Source organism: Lutra lutra, chromosome 16 (genome assembly GCF_902655055.1).
Source record: "Lutra lutra chromosome 16, mLutLut1.2, whole genome shotgun sequence".
Lineage (NCBI taxonomy): Eukaryota > Metazoa > Chordata > Mammalia > Carnivora > Mustelidae > Lutra > Lutra lutra.
Window position 1 is genome coordinate 36,681,523 of NC_062293.1, and position 20,529 is coordinate 36,702,051.

Sequence of the window (20,529 nt, forward strand, 5' to 3'; positions counted from 1 at the left end):
TAAGCTAAAAGTAATGTTTTTTGTACCTGCCTCTTTGCTTTCTTATCTGATTATTTCGTTAAGATTAATTTCTAGAAATGGAATAGTAGGGTCAGGTGGTATGCATGTGCAAACCTTTGATACATTTTCCAGATTGCTTTCTGGATATGTTGTGCTATTTAAACTCTTATCAGTGTGTATGGAGAGTGCCCCTTTCCTCACATTCTTGCCAGAATCAAGTAATATCAGAAAAATATCACATTGTTTTAGGCTTCTTTTTCTTTTTCTTTTTTTCCTTAAGTGAGGTCAAACTTCTGATGTATTTGGCTATTTGAACTTTGGAGACTGCTGATCCATTTCTTACCATTCTTTTTTTCACATTAAGCAAATATACCTTCATTTTGCCATACCAGGGCTGCCTTCTGTCCATATGTATTTGGGCTTCTTTTATTTTCCCCACTTCGTTTTTGCTGGTGTGGGAACCAAATTTGGACTTAGCACTCTAACAGAGCCTGACTAGTACTGTATTTTGTTTTAGTTTTTGTTTTTACCATGTAGTGGTGTTAGAGGGGGAGGGAAGTTTTGCCTTTTTTTTTTTTTAAGATTTTATTTATTCATTTGAGAGAGAGAGAGTGAGCCAGCATGAGCAGGAGGGAGGGACCGAGGGAGAGGGAGAAGCAGACACCCCGTTGAGCTGGGAGTCTGATGTAGGCCTCGATCCCAGGACCCTAGGATCATGACCTGAGCTGAAGGCAGACACTTAACTGACTGAGCCACCCAGGCGCCTGTGTTTTGTCATTTCTTATAATTGAAAATGTCATTGTACTTTGCTTTCCAGATTGTTTTGATACCTGACTGTTTGAGAATACATTAATGAACAATACGTAGTTCTTTCTAAAGCTTGTAGTAGTGTTCAATTTTCTTCATTAGTATGAGGACAGTATAATAGTACCCACTTCTGAGGAATTGAGAGGATTTAAATGACTTATGTAATACAGATAAAGTGCCTAGGCTAGGGCCTGCCACTTCGTGGGTTCTTCATGATGTTAGCTGTTAATAGTGATAGTACGGTCTTTTCTTAGGCTGTAGCTCTATGGCTACAGTGTGTGTTTCTCCTTCGTAAAAGAGTTATGTAAATGATTACCAATACTATACTTGCAGTTACTTCTTCAAAGATTTGAAATGCACATAAAAGAGCATGCCAAGAAAATTATTAGGGTGCCATTATTATTCAGTTATTCATTCAGCAGCCTGCCATTTGCCAACACCAGGCATACCAAGGTGAATTGTTCACAACCGCTGTCTCAAGGAGCTCATAGTAAGATGTGGAGATAGGTAAACTACTTCCAATGCATAAATATTTAAGTATTTTAACATGAAAGCAACCTCCCAAAGTGTTTTCATTTTGGGTAAGCATTTCATAATGCTTAGTCTTTTTTTTTTTTTTTTTTAAGATTTTATTTATTTATTTGACGGAGAGATAGAGAGCACAAGCAGGGGGAGGGGCAGACAGAGGGAGGAGAAGCAGGCTCCCCAAGGAGCAGGGAACCCTATGCGGGACTTGATCCCGGGACCCTGGGATGATGACCCGAGCCGAAGGCAGTCCCCCAACCGACTGAACCACTCAGGCACCCCAATAATGCTTAGTCTTACTAATACTAAAAGAAACACAAAAACGATCTTATTTTCTGAGCTTCAGTTTATCCATCTAAGTGGTAATGATGATTGTGTCTTCATGTGAGTGCATTGTAATGTTTATAAGTTCTTAAATCTGGTAACATGGTTTTGAGACTCTTAGGAGTAGCGTATACATGTTAACTGTTACAGGAAAAAGTTAAGTTTGATTACTTTGCTTTTGTTAACAAAAATTAGCCTGCTGAGGATACATACTTGTTGAAGTTCATGAATATGTAGTTCACATTTTGTCTGGTTGTCAGCATTTACCTTTGGAAATGATAGTGTAATTAGATGTTCTGCCATGTGGCTGAGGCATCATTTCTCTGGAACAAACATATATCTGTAGAATACCTTTTAGGGTGCAGGTGATGGGATGGCAGAGTAACAGGATGAGGTCTGTGCTCTCAAGTAGCTTACAACTAGAGAAATCAGACGTGGTACAGTATGACAAGTGCTGTAGCAGTGATGTGAATGATGCTGAGAAAGGAGTGATCGATTCTGCCTGGGAATCCCCATTTTTCAGATCCATACTATAGAAAGAATTTGGACATTTAGGTTAGGAGTAGTTTCATTGCCTAAGAGGCTGTTTGTCTAAAGGCTTTTTAATAAGGAAGGATCAGGCTGTTTTATATGAAACAGAAAGGGTTACTTGGATTGTGGTTCTAATTTTATTTTGAGTAGGTTTTCTTCAAAGGTTACTTTAAATTTTAGTAATATTTTATTATTACTTTTTAAAGCTGGGGTTTTTTTTGTTTGTTTGTTTTTTAAAGATTTTATTTATTTGTTTGGCAGAGAGAGAGAGAGAGACAGCGAGAGCAGGAACACAAGCAGGGGGAGTGGGAGAAGGAGAAGCAGGCTTCCCGATGAGCAGGGAGTCCAATGTGGGGCTTCATCCCAGGACCCTAGGATCATGACCCGAGCTGAAGGCAGACACCTAACGACTGAGCCACCCGGGTGCCCCTTAGTAATATTTTAGATTATAAAAGTAATATATGCTTATAAAATATCTAACTGGTCAAAAGTATATCAAATAAAAATGAAAGTATCTCTTCTTTCCCTGGGTAATTCTTATTAGTTTAAACAATTACTTGTAAATAACCTTGGGTTTTAAGCACCTCATATTCTGAGCATTTATTCTGTCTGTTCAAAGAGGAAAAATACATTTCCCTTTTTAGGGAAGTACCTCGGAGCAATGGAGGTTGTCTGGGGCCTGTGAAGTGGAAGGGAACTGTAGTGGATTTCGGGAAGTACATTGATCAGTTAGATTGCTGTGTCCTATAGGGCTTTTTAAGGATTTATTGACACACTTCATCAAGGTATTTGAGGGAGTATTCAGGGAAACCTAAGACGTTCTGCAGTTCTTTTCCCTTTCTTATAAATTCATGCCTGGTCAGAAATTACAGCTTGAGTGGGATGTCCCTCCACAGAACTCAAATGCACACTATCTATCATGTTACTTAGTGTGGCAGTAATGTAAAATGGTAAGGATTTTTTTTTTCTTTTTGCTTCTTTCTGTGAGAGGGCTCACCCAACATATTTTATCATATGTTTCTTCATCTCTCCCTTATTTCAACTTCCACTTACTCCCCCAATTCCCCACATCATTCTCTTAAGAGAAAAAAATAAGTTTTGTCCACCGAGTCCTCTTTCTTACTTGATTTAATATGTCTTGGGTTGAATGTTTCTCACAAAAACACTTTGCATTCAGAATTAGCCTATCAAACCGTTTCCTCCACGGACTCCCCCGTAGACTGCATGCCTTTCACTGTGGTGCCCCCTGAGGTATGGAAACCCAAGGCTGCTTTTGGCTTAGCCATCATGACTTTAGAATATCAGTCCCCATGCTCTGCTTTGAAAAGTTATCCTGGTGGTTATATTGTACCATTAAAAAAATTCTGCTTTTAGTCCGCGGAACCAACCAACCAACACACGGAGCCAGAACTCTTTATCCTGTTCTAGTAAAACCACAGTCCTCATAATAACACATTCACTTATCCAAATCTGGGAGTCCACAGGAGCACACACCCGTATATGTGTATGCGTACACAGATGTATACAGATGCTTGCTGGACACACATTGGGGATGATAGCAACTCATCCATATGGTTGGCATTCAGGAATTTGTAACCTGCAGTGCTCTTTCTTACTGGTAACACCATTCTGCTTGGGGAATATAGAACAAGCCCAAACAGTAATACTGACAGAATTCGGAATTATGATACAGTGGAGCCTTCACGTAATTCTTTGTTGAAGAAGTTAGGGCCTAAATGTTAAGGCTTATTGTTATTCTGAGTTGATAATCTCTGCCTTGCTTTAATAATTTTTCCTCATGCCTGGGTAGCCCGCGAGTTGCACAATAATCACTCACACAGCTTTGTAATCAATGCCCAAAGTAATAGGATTCCTCTGGCCACCGGCAATTAATAAATTTGTGTCTTTTTTAAAACACTAGCAAGTCGGGCCTGAAATACGACTGACTGGCTCTCCTCATTTGCATATTTATTGCAGTGGAAAAATTCTTACCAGATGATTGATGCTGAGCCTGCCTCTTGAATTCCAAGCAGCACATTATTATGAAATGAAAAATGCCGGCCATACAGTTGATTAAAGTTGAAGACAGTGGAATCGGTGTTTTTTAAGATTGTGGGAGAATTAAAGGCATATTTTAATAGATGTTGACAAGAAGTGAACTAACAAAAGCAAAGCAAAGGATTTGCTTGAAAAGATTTAATCAAACGTCTTTCTTGGGGGATTAATTGCCGGGGATGACTAGTGCAAGTGGCAAGCTTGTGTGGACTTGAATGAAAAGTATTATTCTCGGGCCGATATATTGTGTGTCATTTTGACCTAGAGTTTAGCTCTGGTTCTAGAGTTACTTTTGAAGGAGAAAAAACTGCTCTTGTAATCTATACATTCTACTTCATTGTATTTATCTGGCATGATAGGAATGTGGGAATTTATGTATACTTGTACATAAACTATTGTATGTTTTCATGTTTATTTTAAAAATAACTGTATAGATGTTTAAAAACTGGTAAGGTAAGCTTTATTTTAGTTATAAATTCACTGTCTGCGTTCCCCCTCCAATCCCCTTGCCAGAAGTTATACTTATTGGTTTATAATCTAATTAATGAACTGTGCCTATGTCCAAACTTATTCTCTGCCTACAATTTTGTTTATGTTGAACAACCAAGATGAATCAGGGAGAAAAATAAAGCTGTTAGGTGAAAATTGTTTTTAGATTGGTGACATTTTATATATAGAATGCTTGCATATGGGTAGCATGTAAATGAATACTTAATACAGGAATCTATGAATACTAGTTCAGTCCTAGCACTGTCGATCAGTACAAGCAGAGCCTGGGATTTTCACCATGTGAAAGATGATGATTTTTTTGATTGTGATGTACTTTCTATATCCCACAGCATTTAAAAATTAATGAAGTTCCTTAATACATAAAAAACATGTTTATTATTTTTCACCTAAATTCTGTGAGATAAGCAAAGGATTATCTACATTTTACAGAGGAGAAAATTGCAACTCAAAGATTAAATTGGTCTGCTCAGTAAAATGACTAGTTAGTAATAGTGTCAGTTAGAATACAGGGCTCCTGACCTCTAGTAAAGCACTCTTCCCATTGATTCTCTACTTGGAAAATTATTCCTAAAGCCAGTGCCCAGATGCTGAGGTTGTATCTTGATAATATGGTGAGGCATATGTCCTTCTTAATCTCCTCTTCAGGGAAAGGCCTCTGGAAATGGACCATGTAGGACAAAATAAACATATATATCCTTGACAGTCTCCATTTGTTTTGTGGCCACGTGCCAAGAGGGAGAGAGAAGAAAGTGTATGCCTCTCTGCTGTTTTTTCAACTTGTAACTGACAGTAATTAGGAGAAAAATGAACGGTGAATTAGAAACTGTTGGTTCCATTCTCTTCATTTTTCATAGGGTTAAACAACTAGAATTCAGTCCTATTGAATGATAAAAAGAAGTTGGATTTGGTTTGGTTTTGTATTTTGGCTGGGAAGAATCCGCTGTTGGATCTGAGTCTCCAGGAGAGTCTTTCCTCACTCTTGTCAGATGTGGCTTTGAGGAGGCCTGCTGTATCCAGGAAAGCACTGTATGGTCTCTGCAGATTTTACATAAAATCTTTTTTTTTTTTTTTTTAAGATTTTATTTATTTATTTGACAGAGAGAAATCACAAGTAAGCAGAGAGGCAGGCAGAGAGAGAGGAGGAAGCAGGCTCCCTGCTGAGCAGAAAGCCCGATGTGGGGCTCGAACCCAGGACCTGGGATCATGACCTGAGCCGAAGGCAGAGGCTTAACCCACTGAGCCACCCAGGCGCCCCCGATTTTACATAAAATCTTAGTGGAAGGAAATGTGGCCCTTTTCTCAAAGAAATGAGAATTGCGTTCTTTCTTCTGTATCTCTTTATAGGAAGCTGTCTGTGTGTTGGTCATTGGTGACTTTACTTTGATAAACATTTTTTTTCTTTTTCTTTCCTTTTTTTTTCTTTTTTCTTTTTTTCTTTTTGTGGTTAGAAGCACAGAATTGCAGATTTCATCTCTGGTAGGTCTCTTGACACTTTGATGCATGGTGGTGCTATCCCTGAATGGAGCTTAAATACTTCAGGGCTACTTTCTGACTGGGTGAAGGGGTGTATAAAATGAGAACATATGAGAGAGTATTAACAGAAAGGCACACTTTGATTTACTGATATTGGCTCTCTGCTTTCTTGTTGGATTGATATGCTGTCTAATATATCTGCAATGGATTTTTTTAAACTGACTTGAACAAAATAAAAAGGCTTGTATAGCTACTTGAAAGTGGCCTTTAAAAGTAGTAGTCTTTTCGTTGTATGTTTTCACAGTTCTTGGTTCTGCCACATGTGAGAGTCACATTATGACTTGCTTGTTGGGGATAAGCAGCTGTGAACATTATAGACTGCTTTGCAAACTGCCCCCCGCCCCCACACATGGTTCCTGATTTCCTGGTTTACATCATGGATACATGGAATCTACCAGAAGTAAGGGACAGGTATCTGCTTTTCTTCTTTTAAATTTTTTATTGCAGCAAAAAAAAACATGAAACCTAAAATTGACCTAACATAAAATTTATCCTAACTGTTTTTCCATTTTCAAATTTATTTTGAATTTTCATCCTGTGTAGTTAACATACAGTGTTACATTAGTTTCAGATGTATAATAGGGATTCAAAAATTTACCCTAACTATTTCTAAGTGTATAGTTCAGTAGTGTTAAGTATATTCACACTGTTGTGTTACCAATCTCCAGAACTATTCTGTCTTGTAAGAGTAGAACTCTATACCTGTTAAACAAGCCTCCATTCCCCTCTCTGCCAATCCCTGGTAACCCCCATCCTTCTTTCTGTCTCTGAATTTGACTACTCGAGGTCCCTCCTATAAGTGGAATGATACAGTACCTGTCTTTTTATGGCTAGCTTATTACACTGAGCATAATGTCTCCAAGGTTCATCCATGTGTTATAGCCTGTGTCAGAATTTCTTTTTAAAGGGTGAATAACATTCCTTTTTTTTTTTTTTTTTTTCTGTTTTTTTTGACTAGGCTCAAGATTGAAGCATTATAGATGATTTTTTTCTGTACAGAGATGAACTGGGATGGTAGGATTATTCATTATGGCCTGCTTTGGGAACACAAACTGTGTTGTTTTTTTTTTCAATTGTGTTAAAATATACATGACATAAAATTGACCAGCTTAGCCACTTATAGAAATATAGTTCAATATTGTTAAGTACATTTGCATGGCTGTCCCATTATCCCCACTGTCCATCTCCAGAATGTTTTCATCATCTCATTCTGAAGCTCTGTATCCATTGAACAGGAACAGGTGTCCATTCCCCTCTCCTATCCACCCCTGCCTGCCATCGTTCTGCTTTCTGCTTCTGTGAATGTGCCTGTTCTAGGTCCCTCATGTAAGTGGAATCACACGGTACTTGTGCTTTTGTGACTCGCTTACTTAGTGTAAGATTTTCAAGGTTAGGTCTTGGGAATTTTGAAAACTACTTTGCAAATGCAAAATTGGTTTGTGGTTTCACTTTGGAAAACATGGGCTCTCTCTCTTAAGATACAGCCTTTTCTAGAAAAGGCACTAAAAACTGTGGTTAACGCTAACTGAAGTTTGTGTGGGCTGAAGTCCCTATGGAATATAAAATAAAAATGAATGTAGGGTTTGCTAAATGAAAGTAGGGGCGTTTGTGAGAAGGTTACAGTTATTTAAGGGAAAGGGGGAAGGTGTGAGAGAAGCATGGCCAGAGATGAATGGACAGCCATTACTGATAATAAGAATGGAAAATCACCCGATTTAGCAATGGATTAAATATATAGAGTAAGGGCACCGAAATGTCAGTGATCGCCTATGAAAACACATTAAACGGAGAAAATCAGACAAGGGAGAAATATTAGGTAGGAAGAACAAAGTTCTGTTTCTGACATGGTGTATTTGGAGGAGTGATGGAGCATCCATGTGAAGATTTTCTTGCAGTTGCTGGAAATGTGGAAGCTCGATAATAGGAGAGGCGTCTGAGTGCTACCAACGCATAAATAGTGATTATCAGTGTCTAGTTACCCCCTTTAGCAGGATTAGGCTGATAAGGTAAGAGTTCAGTTCTCAGAGGGCCAGTTTTTATCCTGAAAGTTCTTAGCCGTAGTAGACTATACTTAATCCTGACCAGCTTGATTACAATGCATCCTGTTGACTCTGTAGAGAACCAGGTAAGAACATATTCTCAATGCGCAGAGTTTTAATACACAATTCAGTACCACAAACAGTAAGTCGTTAACTTGGGGGTTTTCATACGTGAACAACAACTTTTTTCATAGGAGAATGTGTAGAGAAATTGTATGTATGAGGTGGCAGCTCAAACCAGAGGCAAATGAGATCTCCTGAGGAAGGGCGACGACGGCAGCAGTGACGACACAGTAGGGATCCCAGGACAGAGCTGTGCTCTTCAGGAGAGAAGGGATTGCTTAAGGAGTTGATTGATAGAGGGATAATCCAGGAGGTCGGTGGGTTACCTGTAGAAGCTAACACCATAAGGAAAAACGATTGGTTATGATGACAGGCAGGGTAGAACTTGGTGAATCTTGCTAAATTTAAGAACTCACAATTTATTGCAGACCCTTTCCTACACACTTTACATATGTTACCTCACTTGTTCCTCACAACAAGCCTGTGAAGTGGTCACTGGCATTATTTCCTTTCAGGAATTCTGTGTTTCAGAGAGTTCTTAGGCCCCGGGTGCCCTTTGCCTATCCCCCACCCCGGCCAGAACTGCCCAGGAGTCATGAGTTACAGTCATTGCCTGCTTTGAAGAATTGTAGATAATTTATTGTTCCTTCTCTGTGCTTCATTTCCCAGGTCACAAGGCCCTTAAAGCATTGTTGAGGTCATTGGCAGATCTTCAGGAAGAGTTACTTTTCCAGTACCCAGACACTAGATATTTAGTAGACGGGACAAAGCCCAAAGCAGAAAGGTAAGGAAGGAATGGAGCTGTGGGGTTGCTTATTTTAATCTGAGTAGTTTCCCATCATTTTTGAAAAAGAAAGCCAAACCTTCTGCAGGCAGGTATCATACTTATTGTTAGTAATAACAGAAAGACCTTCTTATATTTACCTGGTGGCCAGGATGGCACACAAATTAAGAATTAGGTTTTCCTTTTTTATATTTACTTGTGCCTGCTTTTCTTTGTGGGCTTCTGCAAAAGGCTTGCCTTTTCTTTAGACCTATTGAAATTAGGAGATGAGGGGTGCCTGGGTGGTACAGTTGGTTGAGTGTCCAACTCCTGGCTTTGGCTCATGTTGTGATCTCAGGGTGGTGAGATCAAGTTCTGTGTCAGGCTTTGCACTAAGTGTGGAGTTGGCTTGAGACTCTCTATCTTCCCCTCCCTCTGCCCTTCCCCATCTCAAATAAATAAATAAGTCTTTAAAAGAGAAAAGAAATTAGGAGATGAAAGCTCATTTTTAATTTTAATTCTTTTAAAAAAATAATGATTTTATTTATTTATTTGACACAGAGAGACACAGTGAGAGAAGGAACACAAGCAGGGGGAGTGGGAGAGGGAGATGCGGGCCTCCCGTCAAGCTGGGAGCCTGACGCAAGGCTCGATCCCAGGATCCTGGGATCATGACCTGAGCAGAAGGCGGGTGCCCAACACCTGAGCCACCCAGGCACCATTTAATTCTTTTTTTTAAAGATTTTGTTTGAGAGCAAGCGAGCAAATGTGTGGATGAGTAGGGGGTGTGCAAAAGGAGAGGGAGAAGCAGGCTCCCCACTGAGCAGGCAACCAAATGTGGAACTCCACCCAGGACCCTGAGATCATGACCTGAGCTGAAAGCAGGCACTTAACTGACTAAGCCACCCAGGCGTCTCTTAATTTTAATTTTTTTTTTAGGATTGTGTTTATTTGTTGGTAGGGGGAGGAGAGAGAGAGAGAGCACAGGCAGAGGGAGAAGTAGGCACCCTGCTGAGCAAGGGGGTCAATGCGGGGCTGGATCCTCAGACCCTGGGGTCATGACCTGAGCCAAAGGCAGCAGCTTAACTGACTGAGCCACCCAGGCATCCTTTAATTTTAATTCTTAATTAATGTTTATGCAGCAGTTTGTGCCAATACCATGGAATTGCTGGTCACAGCCATCTCCTTTTCAGTGAGGGAAGAAGCAGTTATTTTGAAGGATGGAAAATTTTCAGAAAGGCACGGAATATGTATAAACGTGTTTACTTTTTCTGAAGTTGTCACATTTGACGAAGGATTTCCACAGCACCCCCCACCCACCCACCTGTTGTTTGAGCCTGCTGTATATGGTACCTGCTTGCTTTTTTCCCTTTGGGCTTATCCTTTGCTCCCTTCATTTTTAGTTGGAGGGACAACAGTAAGCTCACATTTATTGAGCACCTATAATGTGTTGGGGTCAGTAGTCCAGTGAGTCTAAGTGGCTTGCCTGATAGAGGCTGTATTACTTGATCCGGGCAGTTGCCTTTATTTCAGCGTAGTTCCGGTTCTCTTGCCCACTGCTTTGAGTTTCCTTCACATTCAGCTCTTTTCCTTTGATTCAACTAATATTATTCTGCTTTCCTGAACAATTGGTTACAGGGAGACACATTTCCTTTATTGATTTGGGGATTAAGGTCATAAAAATATGATTATGTGTTTAATTTTTAAAGACCATCTTGTAACAGTATAGGCCTGGTTCATATGCATTTCTAATAATGTTTTTACAACCTCATTTATTTTTACGGTTTGCTTACCTTTTAAAAAAATATTTCTAAGCCAGTAATTTTTATATTTATTTGAAAAGTTACATGAGTTTTTGATTGAGCTCACGAACATTCTTTTCAAACAAAAAGCCACCCTCCCTCCCATCTGTGGTGTTTTTTAAAAATGTAGACAGAATAGGGAAGGCCTGGGGCGTTTGGGTTGTCTCAGTTGTTAGGCGTCTGCCTTCGGCTCAGGTCATGATCCCAGGGTGCTGAGATCAAGCCCCACATCAGGCTCCTTGCTCAGCAGGGAGCCTGCTTCTCACTGTCTCACTCCTCCAGCTTGTGTTTCTTCTCTTGCTATGTCTCTCTCTGTCAAATAAATTTCAAAAATCTTTAAAAAAAAAAAAAGAAAAGAATAGGGAAGGCCTAAATACTCTCAACTTCATGTGAGCCTAGCTTTTTACTTGGGTGGTGTTTGTGTACATTGAACTTAATGTTCTTATTGATTTTACAGTGAGGAGGAGATTTCCAGTGAAGATGAAGATCTATTAGAAGAGAAGAAGAAGCAGAGAAGGGCCCCACCAAAGAGGAAGCTGGAAATGGAGGACTATCCCAGCTTTATGGCAAAGCGTTTTGCTGACTTCACAGTCTACAGGAACTGCACACTTCAGAAGTGGCATGATAAAACCAAGCTGGCTTCTGGAAAACTGGGGAAGGCAAGTATGTGGTGTTTGTGTGTGTGTGTGTGTGTGTGTGTGTGTACATGTGTGTAACAGAGTTTGTGTCAACCTGAAGCAGTTAAAGACATTGGAACTACAGCTCATTGATACAGATAATGTCATGATGTAATAGTAATCAGTCATTTCTACAGAAAAATTTACTGAACTCCTGCCATTCAGTCCTGGGATTTTAATTTTATTAGAAGGAATATTTTGGTGACACCTGGGTGATTCCATTGGTTAAGCCTCCAACTCTTTTTTTTTTTTTTTTAAGATTTTATTTATTTATTTGACAGAGAGATCACAAGCAGGCAGAGAGGCAGGCAGAGAGAGAGGAGGAAGCAGGCTCCCCGCTGAGCAGAGAGCCCGACGCGGGGCTCGATCCCAGGACTCCGAGATCATGACCTGAGCCGAAGGCAGCGGCTTAACCCACTGAGCCACCCAGGCGCCCCTAGCCTCCAACTCTTGATTTTAGCTCAAGTCATGATATCAGGGTAGTGAGATCTAGCCCCGTGTCAGACTCTGTACTCAGCATTGAGTCTGTTTGGGATTCTCTCTCTCCCTCTGCCCCCTCCCCCTGCTTGAGTGCTCTCTCTCTCAAATAAATAAATAAATAAAGTCTTTTTTTTTTTTTTTTTTTAGATTATTTTGTTCTAGAAAATGACCTTGTAAGTGTTGAGATGTTTGGGAATACAAAATACTGAAAGAAGTGGATTTTTCAACAGTTACGGAAGCTGTGAAAGTTAATCTCTGGGTATAGGAACGCCTTAGACTAAATTTTTTTTTTTCCCTGAGAACAATTACAGCCATTCCCAAAGTCAGTCTGTAACACAAAGTCCCTCTGAAAGGAGGATTGTCTATTTCTTTGCTGACACAGAAAGATAGAGAAACCAATGTAGCTGCCTTCAGCACAGACTTTCTGCATTATCTGACACTGGTTAATGTTGTTGCAGGGTTTTGGTGCCTTTGAACGCTCAATCTTGACTCAGATCGATCATATTCTGATGGACAAAGAAAGATTACTTCGAAGGACACAGACCAAGCGCTCCATCTACCGAGTTCTTGGCAAACCTGAACCGGCAACGCAGCTTCTCCCGGAGAGTTTGCCAGGACAACCAGTAAGAGCTCTGGGATGCTGGGTGATTACAGGGAGCAGTTTCTGTGAGGCTAATTAGCTGAAAAATCTGATCACCTGTATTACCCTTGGTATAAGAAGTTCATGAAAGGGAAAAAAGCACTAACTTTACTAGATTGTAAATTGACTAGAAACTGAGAGTTTGTGGAAGGAGAAAGTTCTTTTAAAATGGAGCTATTATTAATTTGTGTGTAGTCTTCTCTTATTTTTGAGTTTGACATGAGCCTGGTAATGGAACCATTCGTAATCGAATTTTTAAAAATTCAATTTTAGAGCTGCTTCTCTAGCAGTATCAGTATGGAAGGAAGTGTGCATTTTATGTCAGACGTTTAGATACTATAGAAAAGGATCCATATCTGGAGCACATTCTTTTGTTTAAAGAAACTTATTTATAGAAGTATATACTTAATAATTTTTTTCAAAGTTCAGAAGAATTTAAAATGAAAAGTAAAATTCTGCTTCTCCGATTACACCAGTGTTCATTTGTAACTGTAACAAGACATTTTCTATTCATATAACTATATATAGATATAACACATATGCATATATAGAAACATGGTTCTGTTTTTTTCCTAACTGGGATGATTTATGTGTTTATATAAAGTATTAATACACTATATAAAATCTTACTATTTTTTTAATTTAATTTTTCCTGGGCACTTTTCTAAATCATTACAGAGGGATTTTTTATCTCATTTTTCCCAGCACTAGGCTATGGGGTATTCCATTGTAGGCGTGTACTATAATTTATTGGAACAGTGGCTGTTTATGTTGTCTCCAGCTTAGAAACAGTGCTATAGGAAACATTCATGAGCATTTATAATACGTGTATTTGTGTGAACATATGGATAGATTTCTCAAAGTGGAAATGTCAAATCAAAGAGAATACACATATTAAATCCTGATAGATGTTACTGAGTGCCTCCAGAAAGGTTGCATTAATTTCCATTTCCACCAGTTCTGTTTTCTGGTCCTGAGTGTTGCCAGGTTTAGAAGCTGAAAAATGGAGTCTTCTCATTTTAATTTTCATGTATTTAATTAGAATGAGGTTAAACATATTTTTATGTGATTATTGACAATTTTTTGTTATTTTCATGTCGAGTGCATAATTAATGTCCTTGTCCATTTTTTTTATTGGAATATTTTTGTTCTTTAGTTGTAAGAGCTCTTTATATCTTAAGGAAAGCTGCTTTCCTGTTATACACTGTTATACACATTATTTGTGGTGGCTAAATTACTTTGATTACCCTTTGGATTCACTCCTTCTAGGAGGTCCTTCCTCAAGCCCCTGCCAATGCCCACCTGAAGGACTTGGATGGTGAAATCTTTGATGACGATGACTTTTACCACCAGGTATGATTTTTACACTGTTTTCTTTTATTACAGATCAGGTTTTAGCATTTCAAAACAGCTCATAGAATTCTCTGACCAAAAGGTGGCTTACTTTGGAAGGAGGATAGAGTCAGAGAGTTAGAACTGCTATCTTTAAGATTGACTTACTGTGTAATTCTGAGTCTGTTTTGGCTTCTCTTTTTTAAGAGTTTATTTTTTTAAAGTAATCTCTACACCCTGTGTGGGACTGGAATTCACAACCTAGAGTCTTATGCTCTACCAACTGAGCCAGCCAGCTGCCCCTGTTGTGCTCCTATGTTGTATTTTTCCTTTTGAAATGAAAACAACTGCAAGTACTTTGTTAGTCACTGCAGAGTGTGAAGTATCTGTAAAAAATCTGCAACTTCCTTGAGTCCGGAGGTTTATTTTTTCTCACCCATTTTTGCTAATATTTATAGAGGATTTTTTGTTAGTTGTTTGGTTTCTTGTCCTGTTGCTATTAGATTGGGATATGGAGCTAAAGGGTTGGGCTCCCAGAGTCCTTGAACTGCATTTCTGGTTCTATTGCTTATTAAGTGTTTTGCCTTTGGTGTGTGTGTGTGTGTGTGTGTGTGTGTGTGTATGTGCGCGCGCGTGCATGCATGCGTGCGTGTCTGTTCACATCAGTTAAGTATGTATTGAGATTGTCTGCTACTATTGATTATAACCATAATGTAATGTTTTGAAGACAGACAGAATTGGTAGAGGTTGAAATATGGCCCAGTTTTGATATCTCTTTCCGAATGTCCCCCAGGTCTTTCCCTGACATTATTCTCTGCTGGCATGCTGCTCTTTTTTTTGTTTGTTTGTTTTAAGATTTTATTTATTTACTTGACAAAGATCACAAGTAGACAGAGAGAGAGGGAAGTAGGCTTGCCGCTGAGCAGCGAGACCGATGTGGGGCTCGATCCCAGGACCCTGAGATCATGACCTGAGCCCAAGGCAGAGGCTTAACCCACTGAGCCACCCAGGTGCCCGCATGCTGCTCTTTTTAATGATGCTAGTGACTGTAAAGGTAGACTAAACATTTGTGCTGTTCTAAAGAACTAAAATAATTTCCTGTAATCCTGGGTCTCCTGATAAGCCATACTTAATGAAGTGTGCTTTGGGATATACCCTTTCTAGCTTTGGAGAATCAAGGATGCTATTCAGCAGTGACACACCAGCTTTTGTTGAGCCATTATTTATCAAGATATTCTTTTTTTCTCAGCTGAATTTTTAGTGTGTTGACTTTCGCCAAAGAATTTGCAACTGCTTGTTGAAGGTTTAGCCATGGTGACTGTATTATGTATTTGGTATATGAAGGAAAGAATATGGGAAAATTACACTGTGAGGCCAATAGAACAGGTGATTGTGTACAGGGGATAGCTTTGAGTCTTTGCCCTAAGAAGAGAAATAATCTTTCTATTCACTCTGGAATGTTCAATGAAATTATTGCCGTAAGTGAGCCTTAAAAGTAATGATGAGAGGGTATAGGAAGGAGGATTGGTGTGTCCTCAGGTGTTCCTAGTCAGAGGTCCTGATTCTTTTTTCCATTTCTTCTCTGTTATATCCATTTGTCAGAAGAGTAGGGAACTCTATTTTGTTCTAGGGTGTCTAAGGAAGTACCTGATATGGGATATTAATGCTGTGTAATTGTGTGAGATCATGGGAGACAATCAGAAATGCTCCAGTCTTCATTAATTGAAGTGTACATTGTTCGATGGAAAGTGCATCATAAATTAAATAGGCTTTATAAAATTAAACTGAAATTACTGAGGAGAAGTTGCTTCCACTGGCAATCCTTAGTCTGAAAGATTTTTTATTTTTTTATCTTTTTTTTTTTGCCTGGAGGTCTGTTTAAAAAGAAATAGCATTACTTGATTGGCCCTTCATCCCAATTAATAATTTTACCTTCGATAAATTTTGATTTCAGAGTTATGACTAGTCACATCTTAGCTTTTCCCCTTGCTGGTTAATTGGGGTGCTGGGGTTAATCTAAATTAAAACTTAAACTAATAGAGGTCAGCAAGGCAGCTGAAACACCTGAGTGAAACAAATGGGGCTGCCAGGCGCAACTTTATCTTGGCTGTTTCCCAAGAGGGAAGTGGCAGCAAATTGGAGTTGTTTCAGCCTTCTGTAAAGGTGAATGATGGGTGACACTTGTTAATGTACAGCCGCTCCGGAAGCATTCCAGATTGCTTTGCTGCTGTACCAACTGCCACCATCCATGCACAGTCAGTAGGAACTGGACCAGTTGCCAACATCTGGCAGCACAGCAAGGAATGGGTGCAAGTCTTGAAACCCCGCAGATTCTAAATATGGTGCTTAGAACTGTGCAGGCTTTAATCACTTACCACTCTTTGGCAGCGGGCTACAACAGCTTATCCTAGCCTCGTACATCACATCCCGACATCTGCTGAGCCTTGAGGCAGCTGCACATTCATTTTCTTTTCTTGCCTTTTCTCTTTGCCTCCTATTCCTCCTCTTCTCCCCACTCCCTCCCTCCCCGCACCCCCCCCACCTCCTACCCAGCCGCCTCCCTTCAGTTTTCCTCTCCCTCCCCAATATACTTCTTGGGAGAGATGATCTGTAAAGATTACTGCTTCATTGTGTGCAAGTAATTGTGGTGATGCCAGGCCCTTGACAGACACAGCGCAGCACCTGTTCTGCTGACCTGGTTAATTTCTTCTGTTGAGTGGGATTTGCCCGAGATTGGAGCTGAAGCCAATTCAATGATAAGGCTAAAGAAAATGGCTGTATGTTTTCTGTCACCTCCCAATTAAATTGGCTTCATAAAGTGCTTTCCTTTATTTGTCAGGGTAGTAAGCCTGAGCTAAGTGTTGCATTCAGAAGTGGTACAATGTATTACAATGGGCCTGTGAGTTTTCATTTGTGTTTTTTTTAATGTGGTCATATGGAAGAGCTGGGTGGTGAATATAATACACTTCGCCATTTTTTTTTTTTAAACCGTACTTGAAGCCAGACTCTTTGGGTCCATGTTTTGTAAGGAAGAGATTATAGCCACATTGAATTTTAATGTTTCATTGTAAGGGTTTAAAGGCTTACTTGGTTAATTCAGGCTGTGTAAATGCCCTAACTACTGAGAATGATATTCAGGGTCACAATACCCAACATACACACACATTCTCCCTCCCCCCCGCTTTGTTTCATAATGGGCCTTAAATCACTATAACTTTGAAAGTATGTCTGTATTATTTAATAAAGGTACATATGTATAGGTATGTACATGTGTGTATATATATACGTAGACAGAGAGAGGTATCAGATATCATAAGTAATCATAATTTTTTGAGCTGAAAAGAACTTTACAAGAAACTGCATCCCTGAGAATTTAAGTAACTTCCTGGAAGCCATATACTAGATGGCAACACGAGTACTTGATCTCAAGACTTTTTAGACCAAGTCCTGTTCTTTCTATACCTTTATTTCTTCAATATTTCATTCTTGAGCCATCAAAAGACTTCACTATGGTATTACATCTTTCAGTTTGTAAATAAGCTTCATTTTCTTAGAACCGGGAGAAATATTATTTGTGTTAGTCATTTTTTTTTTCTTGGAAGGCAGATGATTTATTGAACTCCTGTTACTTAACAATTCTAATGAAAAAAATTAACTTTATAGTTGTGCTACTGGTTTGTTTGGAAACTGGAATTGCTGAAAGCCTGAAGTATACCCAGTGGGAAGATTTTATGAGAGAAACTGTTCACCTGCTGTAGGCATTTCTGAGTTTCCATCTCAAGTGGAATTAGTTTGCATTTGGCCTATTTCTTGTCAAAGCTCATCCCTAAAGACAATTTCACAAAACAGGAAGGTTGTAAATGACCACAAAGGATGAGCCATTGAGAAACGTTTTCAGTATCTGTTTTTCATTTTCATTATCCTGTTTACTGAGTTCTATGAGCTGGGTTATCTGTATGACTGTGTAAGGATTTTCTTTTGTTTTGACTTGATTTTTTAAACCATCAGTTGATCTTTGACTTGAAAAGCCTGCATTCTTAAAGATTTGAGGAAGGACTAACATTTACTGAACACTAGTCATGTGCCACTCCTTGGCTTAGTAGCTCAGTGCTTGACATACATCTTTATTTAATCCCTACAAGATCTCCAGGTTGAGATACGACTGCACTTAGCAATGAGCAATAGAAAGTGACTGCTTTATTCTTTTCATATCCCAGACCTCGGACTAGTTTCTTGTCAGTTCATGAGGTATTTTGTTCTGAAAGGACTAATTGAGCTTAGATATTGACAAATCGATACCTGGATTTCTAAGGGTTCATTAGGATTTTGTATGTTGCATCTAGCTCTGTTTAGTTTTGGTCTGGTTTGTCCTGTCACTTTGAATTTAACCAGGAGTGTCTAGAGAAAGGGATAATAGGTTTTGCTCTTTAGATGACCACTTTGATGGGTAAAATTTCTCCTTTCACATGCCATCAGGACATGGCTATAACTGACCTTGCCACATGCTGGACTTAGACATTTGATAATGCCATAAACAAGTAATTACTAATTCGGTGAACTATTAAAAGTCGATAATGTTAAGAAATAAGGAAGAAGCAAGCTTTCTGACAAGGTGGTTTACTAATTAAATTGGTGAGTGATTAATAGGGACAGTTGATGTGGTGGCTTTAATTGCATACATTTAGATCTCAGTGTGAATAAGATGTTTAAAGCCATTCCTGTGGTTAATGCCAATATAGTATCCTTACTGTTGGCATATATCTTTCCAGTGGTTCAGTTGTTGGTTAATAATATATTTTAAAGTTTGATTTGAACCTATTCCTTTTAATTAGTTGTCAAAAAACAGATACCTTCTGGTTCAGAGCAGTATTTCATTTTTATTTTGTTACTGTTACTTGAAATGTGGGTTGTGTTTCTTAAAAATTTGATAAAACTTACTACATGTAGCCCTGTATGATGATTTTAGAGAGGATATAGATATGAAGTACATAAACTTGAAGATTGAAATTATGGCAGAAATACAGCAGAGAATCAGTTAGGTTTCTTGAGGCATAGTATAGGTTTAAAAAACAACAACAACAACAAAACAATCTGGGGCATCTGGGGATCTTAGTTGGTTGAGTGTCCAGCTCTTGATTTTGCCTCAAAACATGATCTCCGTGTCGTGAGACCAAGTGTTAGGTTTCGCGTTTGGGCAGGGAGTCTGCTTGGGATTCTCCCTCTCCTCTGCCCCTCCCCCTGTGTATTCTCTCTCCCTCTCCCTCTTTCGAATAAATAAATAAACCTTAAAAAACAAACAACAACAAAAACAAATCAAATACCAATGACCAATTAAACTCCAGTTTTAAGGAATTTTTTTTAAGATTTTATTTGTTTATTTGACAGAGATCACAAGTAGGCAGAGAGAGAGAGAGGGAAGCAGGCTCCCTGATGAGCAGAGAGCCTGATGCAGGACTCGATCCCAGGACCCTGAGATCATGACCTGAGCCAAAGGCAGAGGCTTAACCCACTGAGCCACCCAGACGCCCTAAACTCCAGTTTTAATAATTACAAGATTATTTTGTGTACCACATGTAAGAATTTTATTTGAGATGTATTCTAGCTTCTGTGCTGTCACTGTTGATGTGTCAGTGTTTAAACCCAAATTCAGCATCAGTATTGGCATTTGACTGTTAGCATGGGCTTGCCCTTGTGCAGACTGCATGGGGTAGGAGACCCAAAGCTGTATTTTAAATACAAGGCCCAGAAATTTCATCCAACAGTCATGTCAAGGGAAAGTACACGTGGTTGGCCCTCATTTCTTTCAGTTTCCTCGCTTTAAAAAACATCAGAGCATGACTTCAGTACTACTACCTCGTTTAACAAAGGTAAAACCTCAGAACAAAGCCTGAAGCAGTGCATTTTATGGAGCCAACTAGGAAAGAGATAAGAATTGGCTTAGAAATGTTGAAGAAACTTTTTCAAACACAGGTGATACCCTGGGAATATGCTAGGCAAATATGTGGCCAAAATTGCCTTTTCTATACTAATAAGCACAATGTCAGCCGGCTGAGTATAAATCAAACACAGGACTCCAGCAGTATTTTAGTGGCCCAGAGTGAAGATTTTGGTACTTCTCAGGAATGGGGAATGCTACCTGTTCCCTAAAGTAAATATGATGTCTTCTTATTAAATCATACTCCTTTAAATTCAATGATAGGGAAAATGATTTGGCGTAGAAAGGAGAGGTTAGATAGCATCTTTGAAGAACATCAAGGCCAGAATGACTTTTTGCGAACTGGAGCCTAAAGCAAGTACATGACTAGTATAGGATCACCCCACTTAGTGAGTTGGGACATGGAAATCCAAGAATTCTTGCTCCTGGTTTGATTTTCTTTCCAGCATATTAAGCTGCCCTTTGATCTGACATGTTTGAAAATCCATTTGAAAATTTCCTTTTCAGAATAAA

General features: G+C 39.2%; 1 protein-coding gene across 2 annotated transcripts in view; it reads left to right on the plus strand.

The window, feature by feature from the left end:
• Positions 1–20,529, plus strand: part of AATF (apoptosis antagonizing transcription factor) — a 102,525-nt gene that overhangs the window by 31,130 nt on the left and 50,866 nt on the right. For both annotated transcript variants that reach the window (XM_047707745.1, XM_047707746.1), the window contains exons 5-8: positions 9,057–9,171; positions 11,410–11,611; positions 12,568–12,732; positions 14,019–14,102. In XM_047707745.1, coding sequence (XP_047563701.1) covers positions 9,057–9,171; positions 11,410–11,611; positions 12,568–12,732; positions 14,019–14,102 — 566 coding nt within the window. The remainder of the gene's footprint in view (positions 1–9,056; positions 9,172–11,409; positions 11,612–12,567; positions 12,733–14,018; positions 14,103–20,529) is intronic.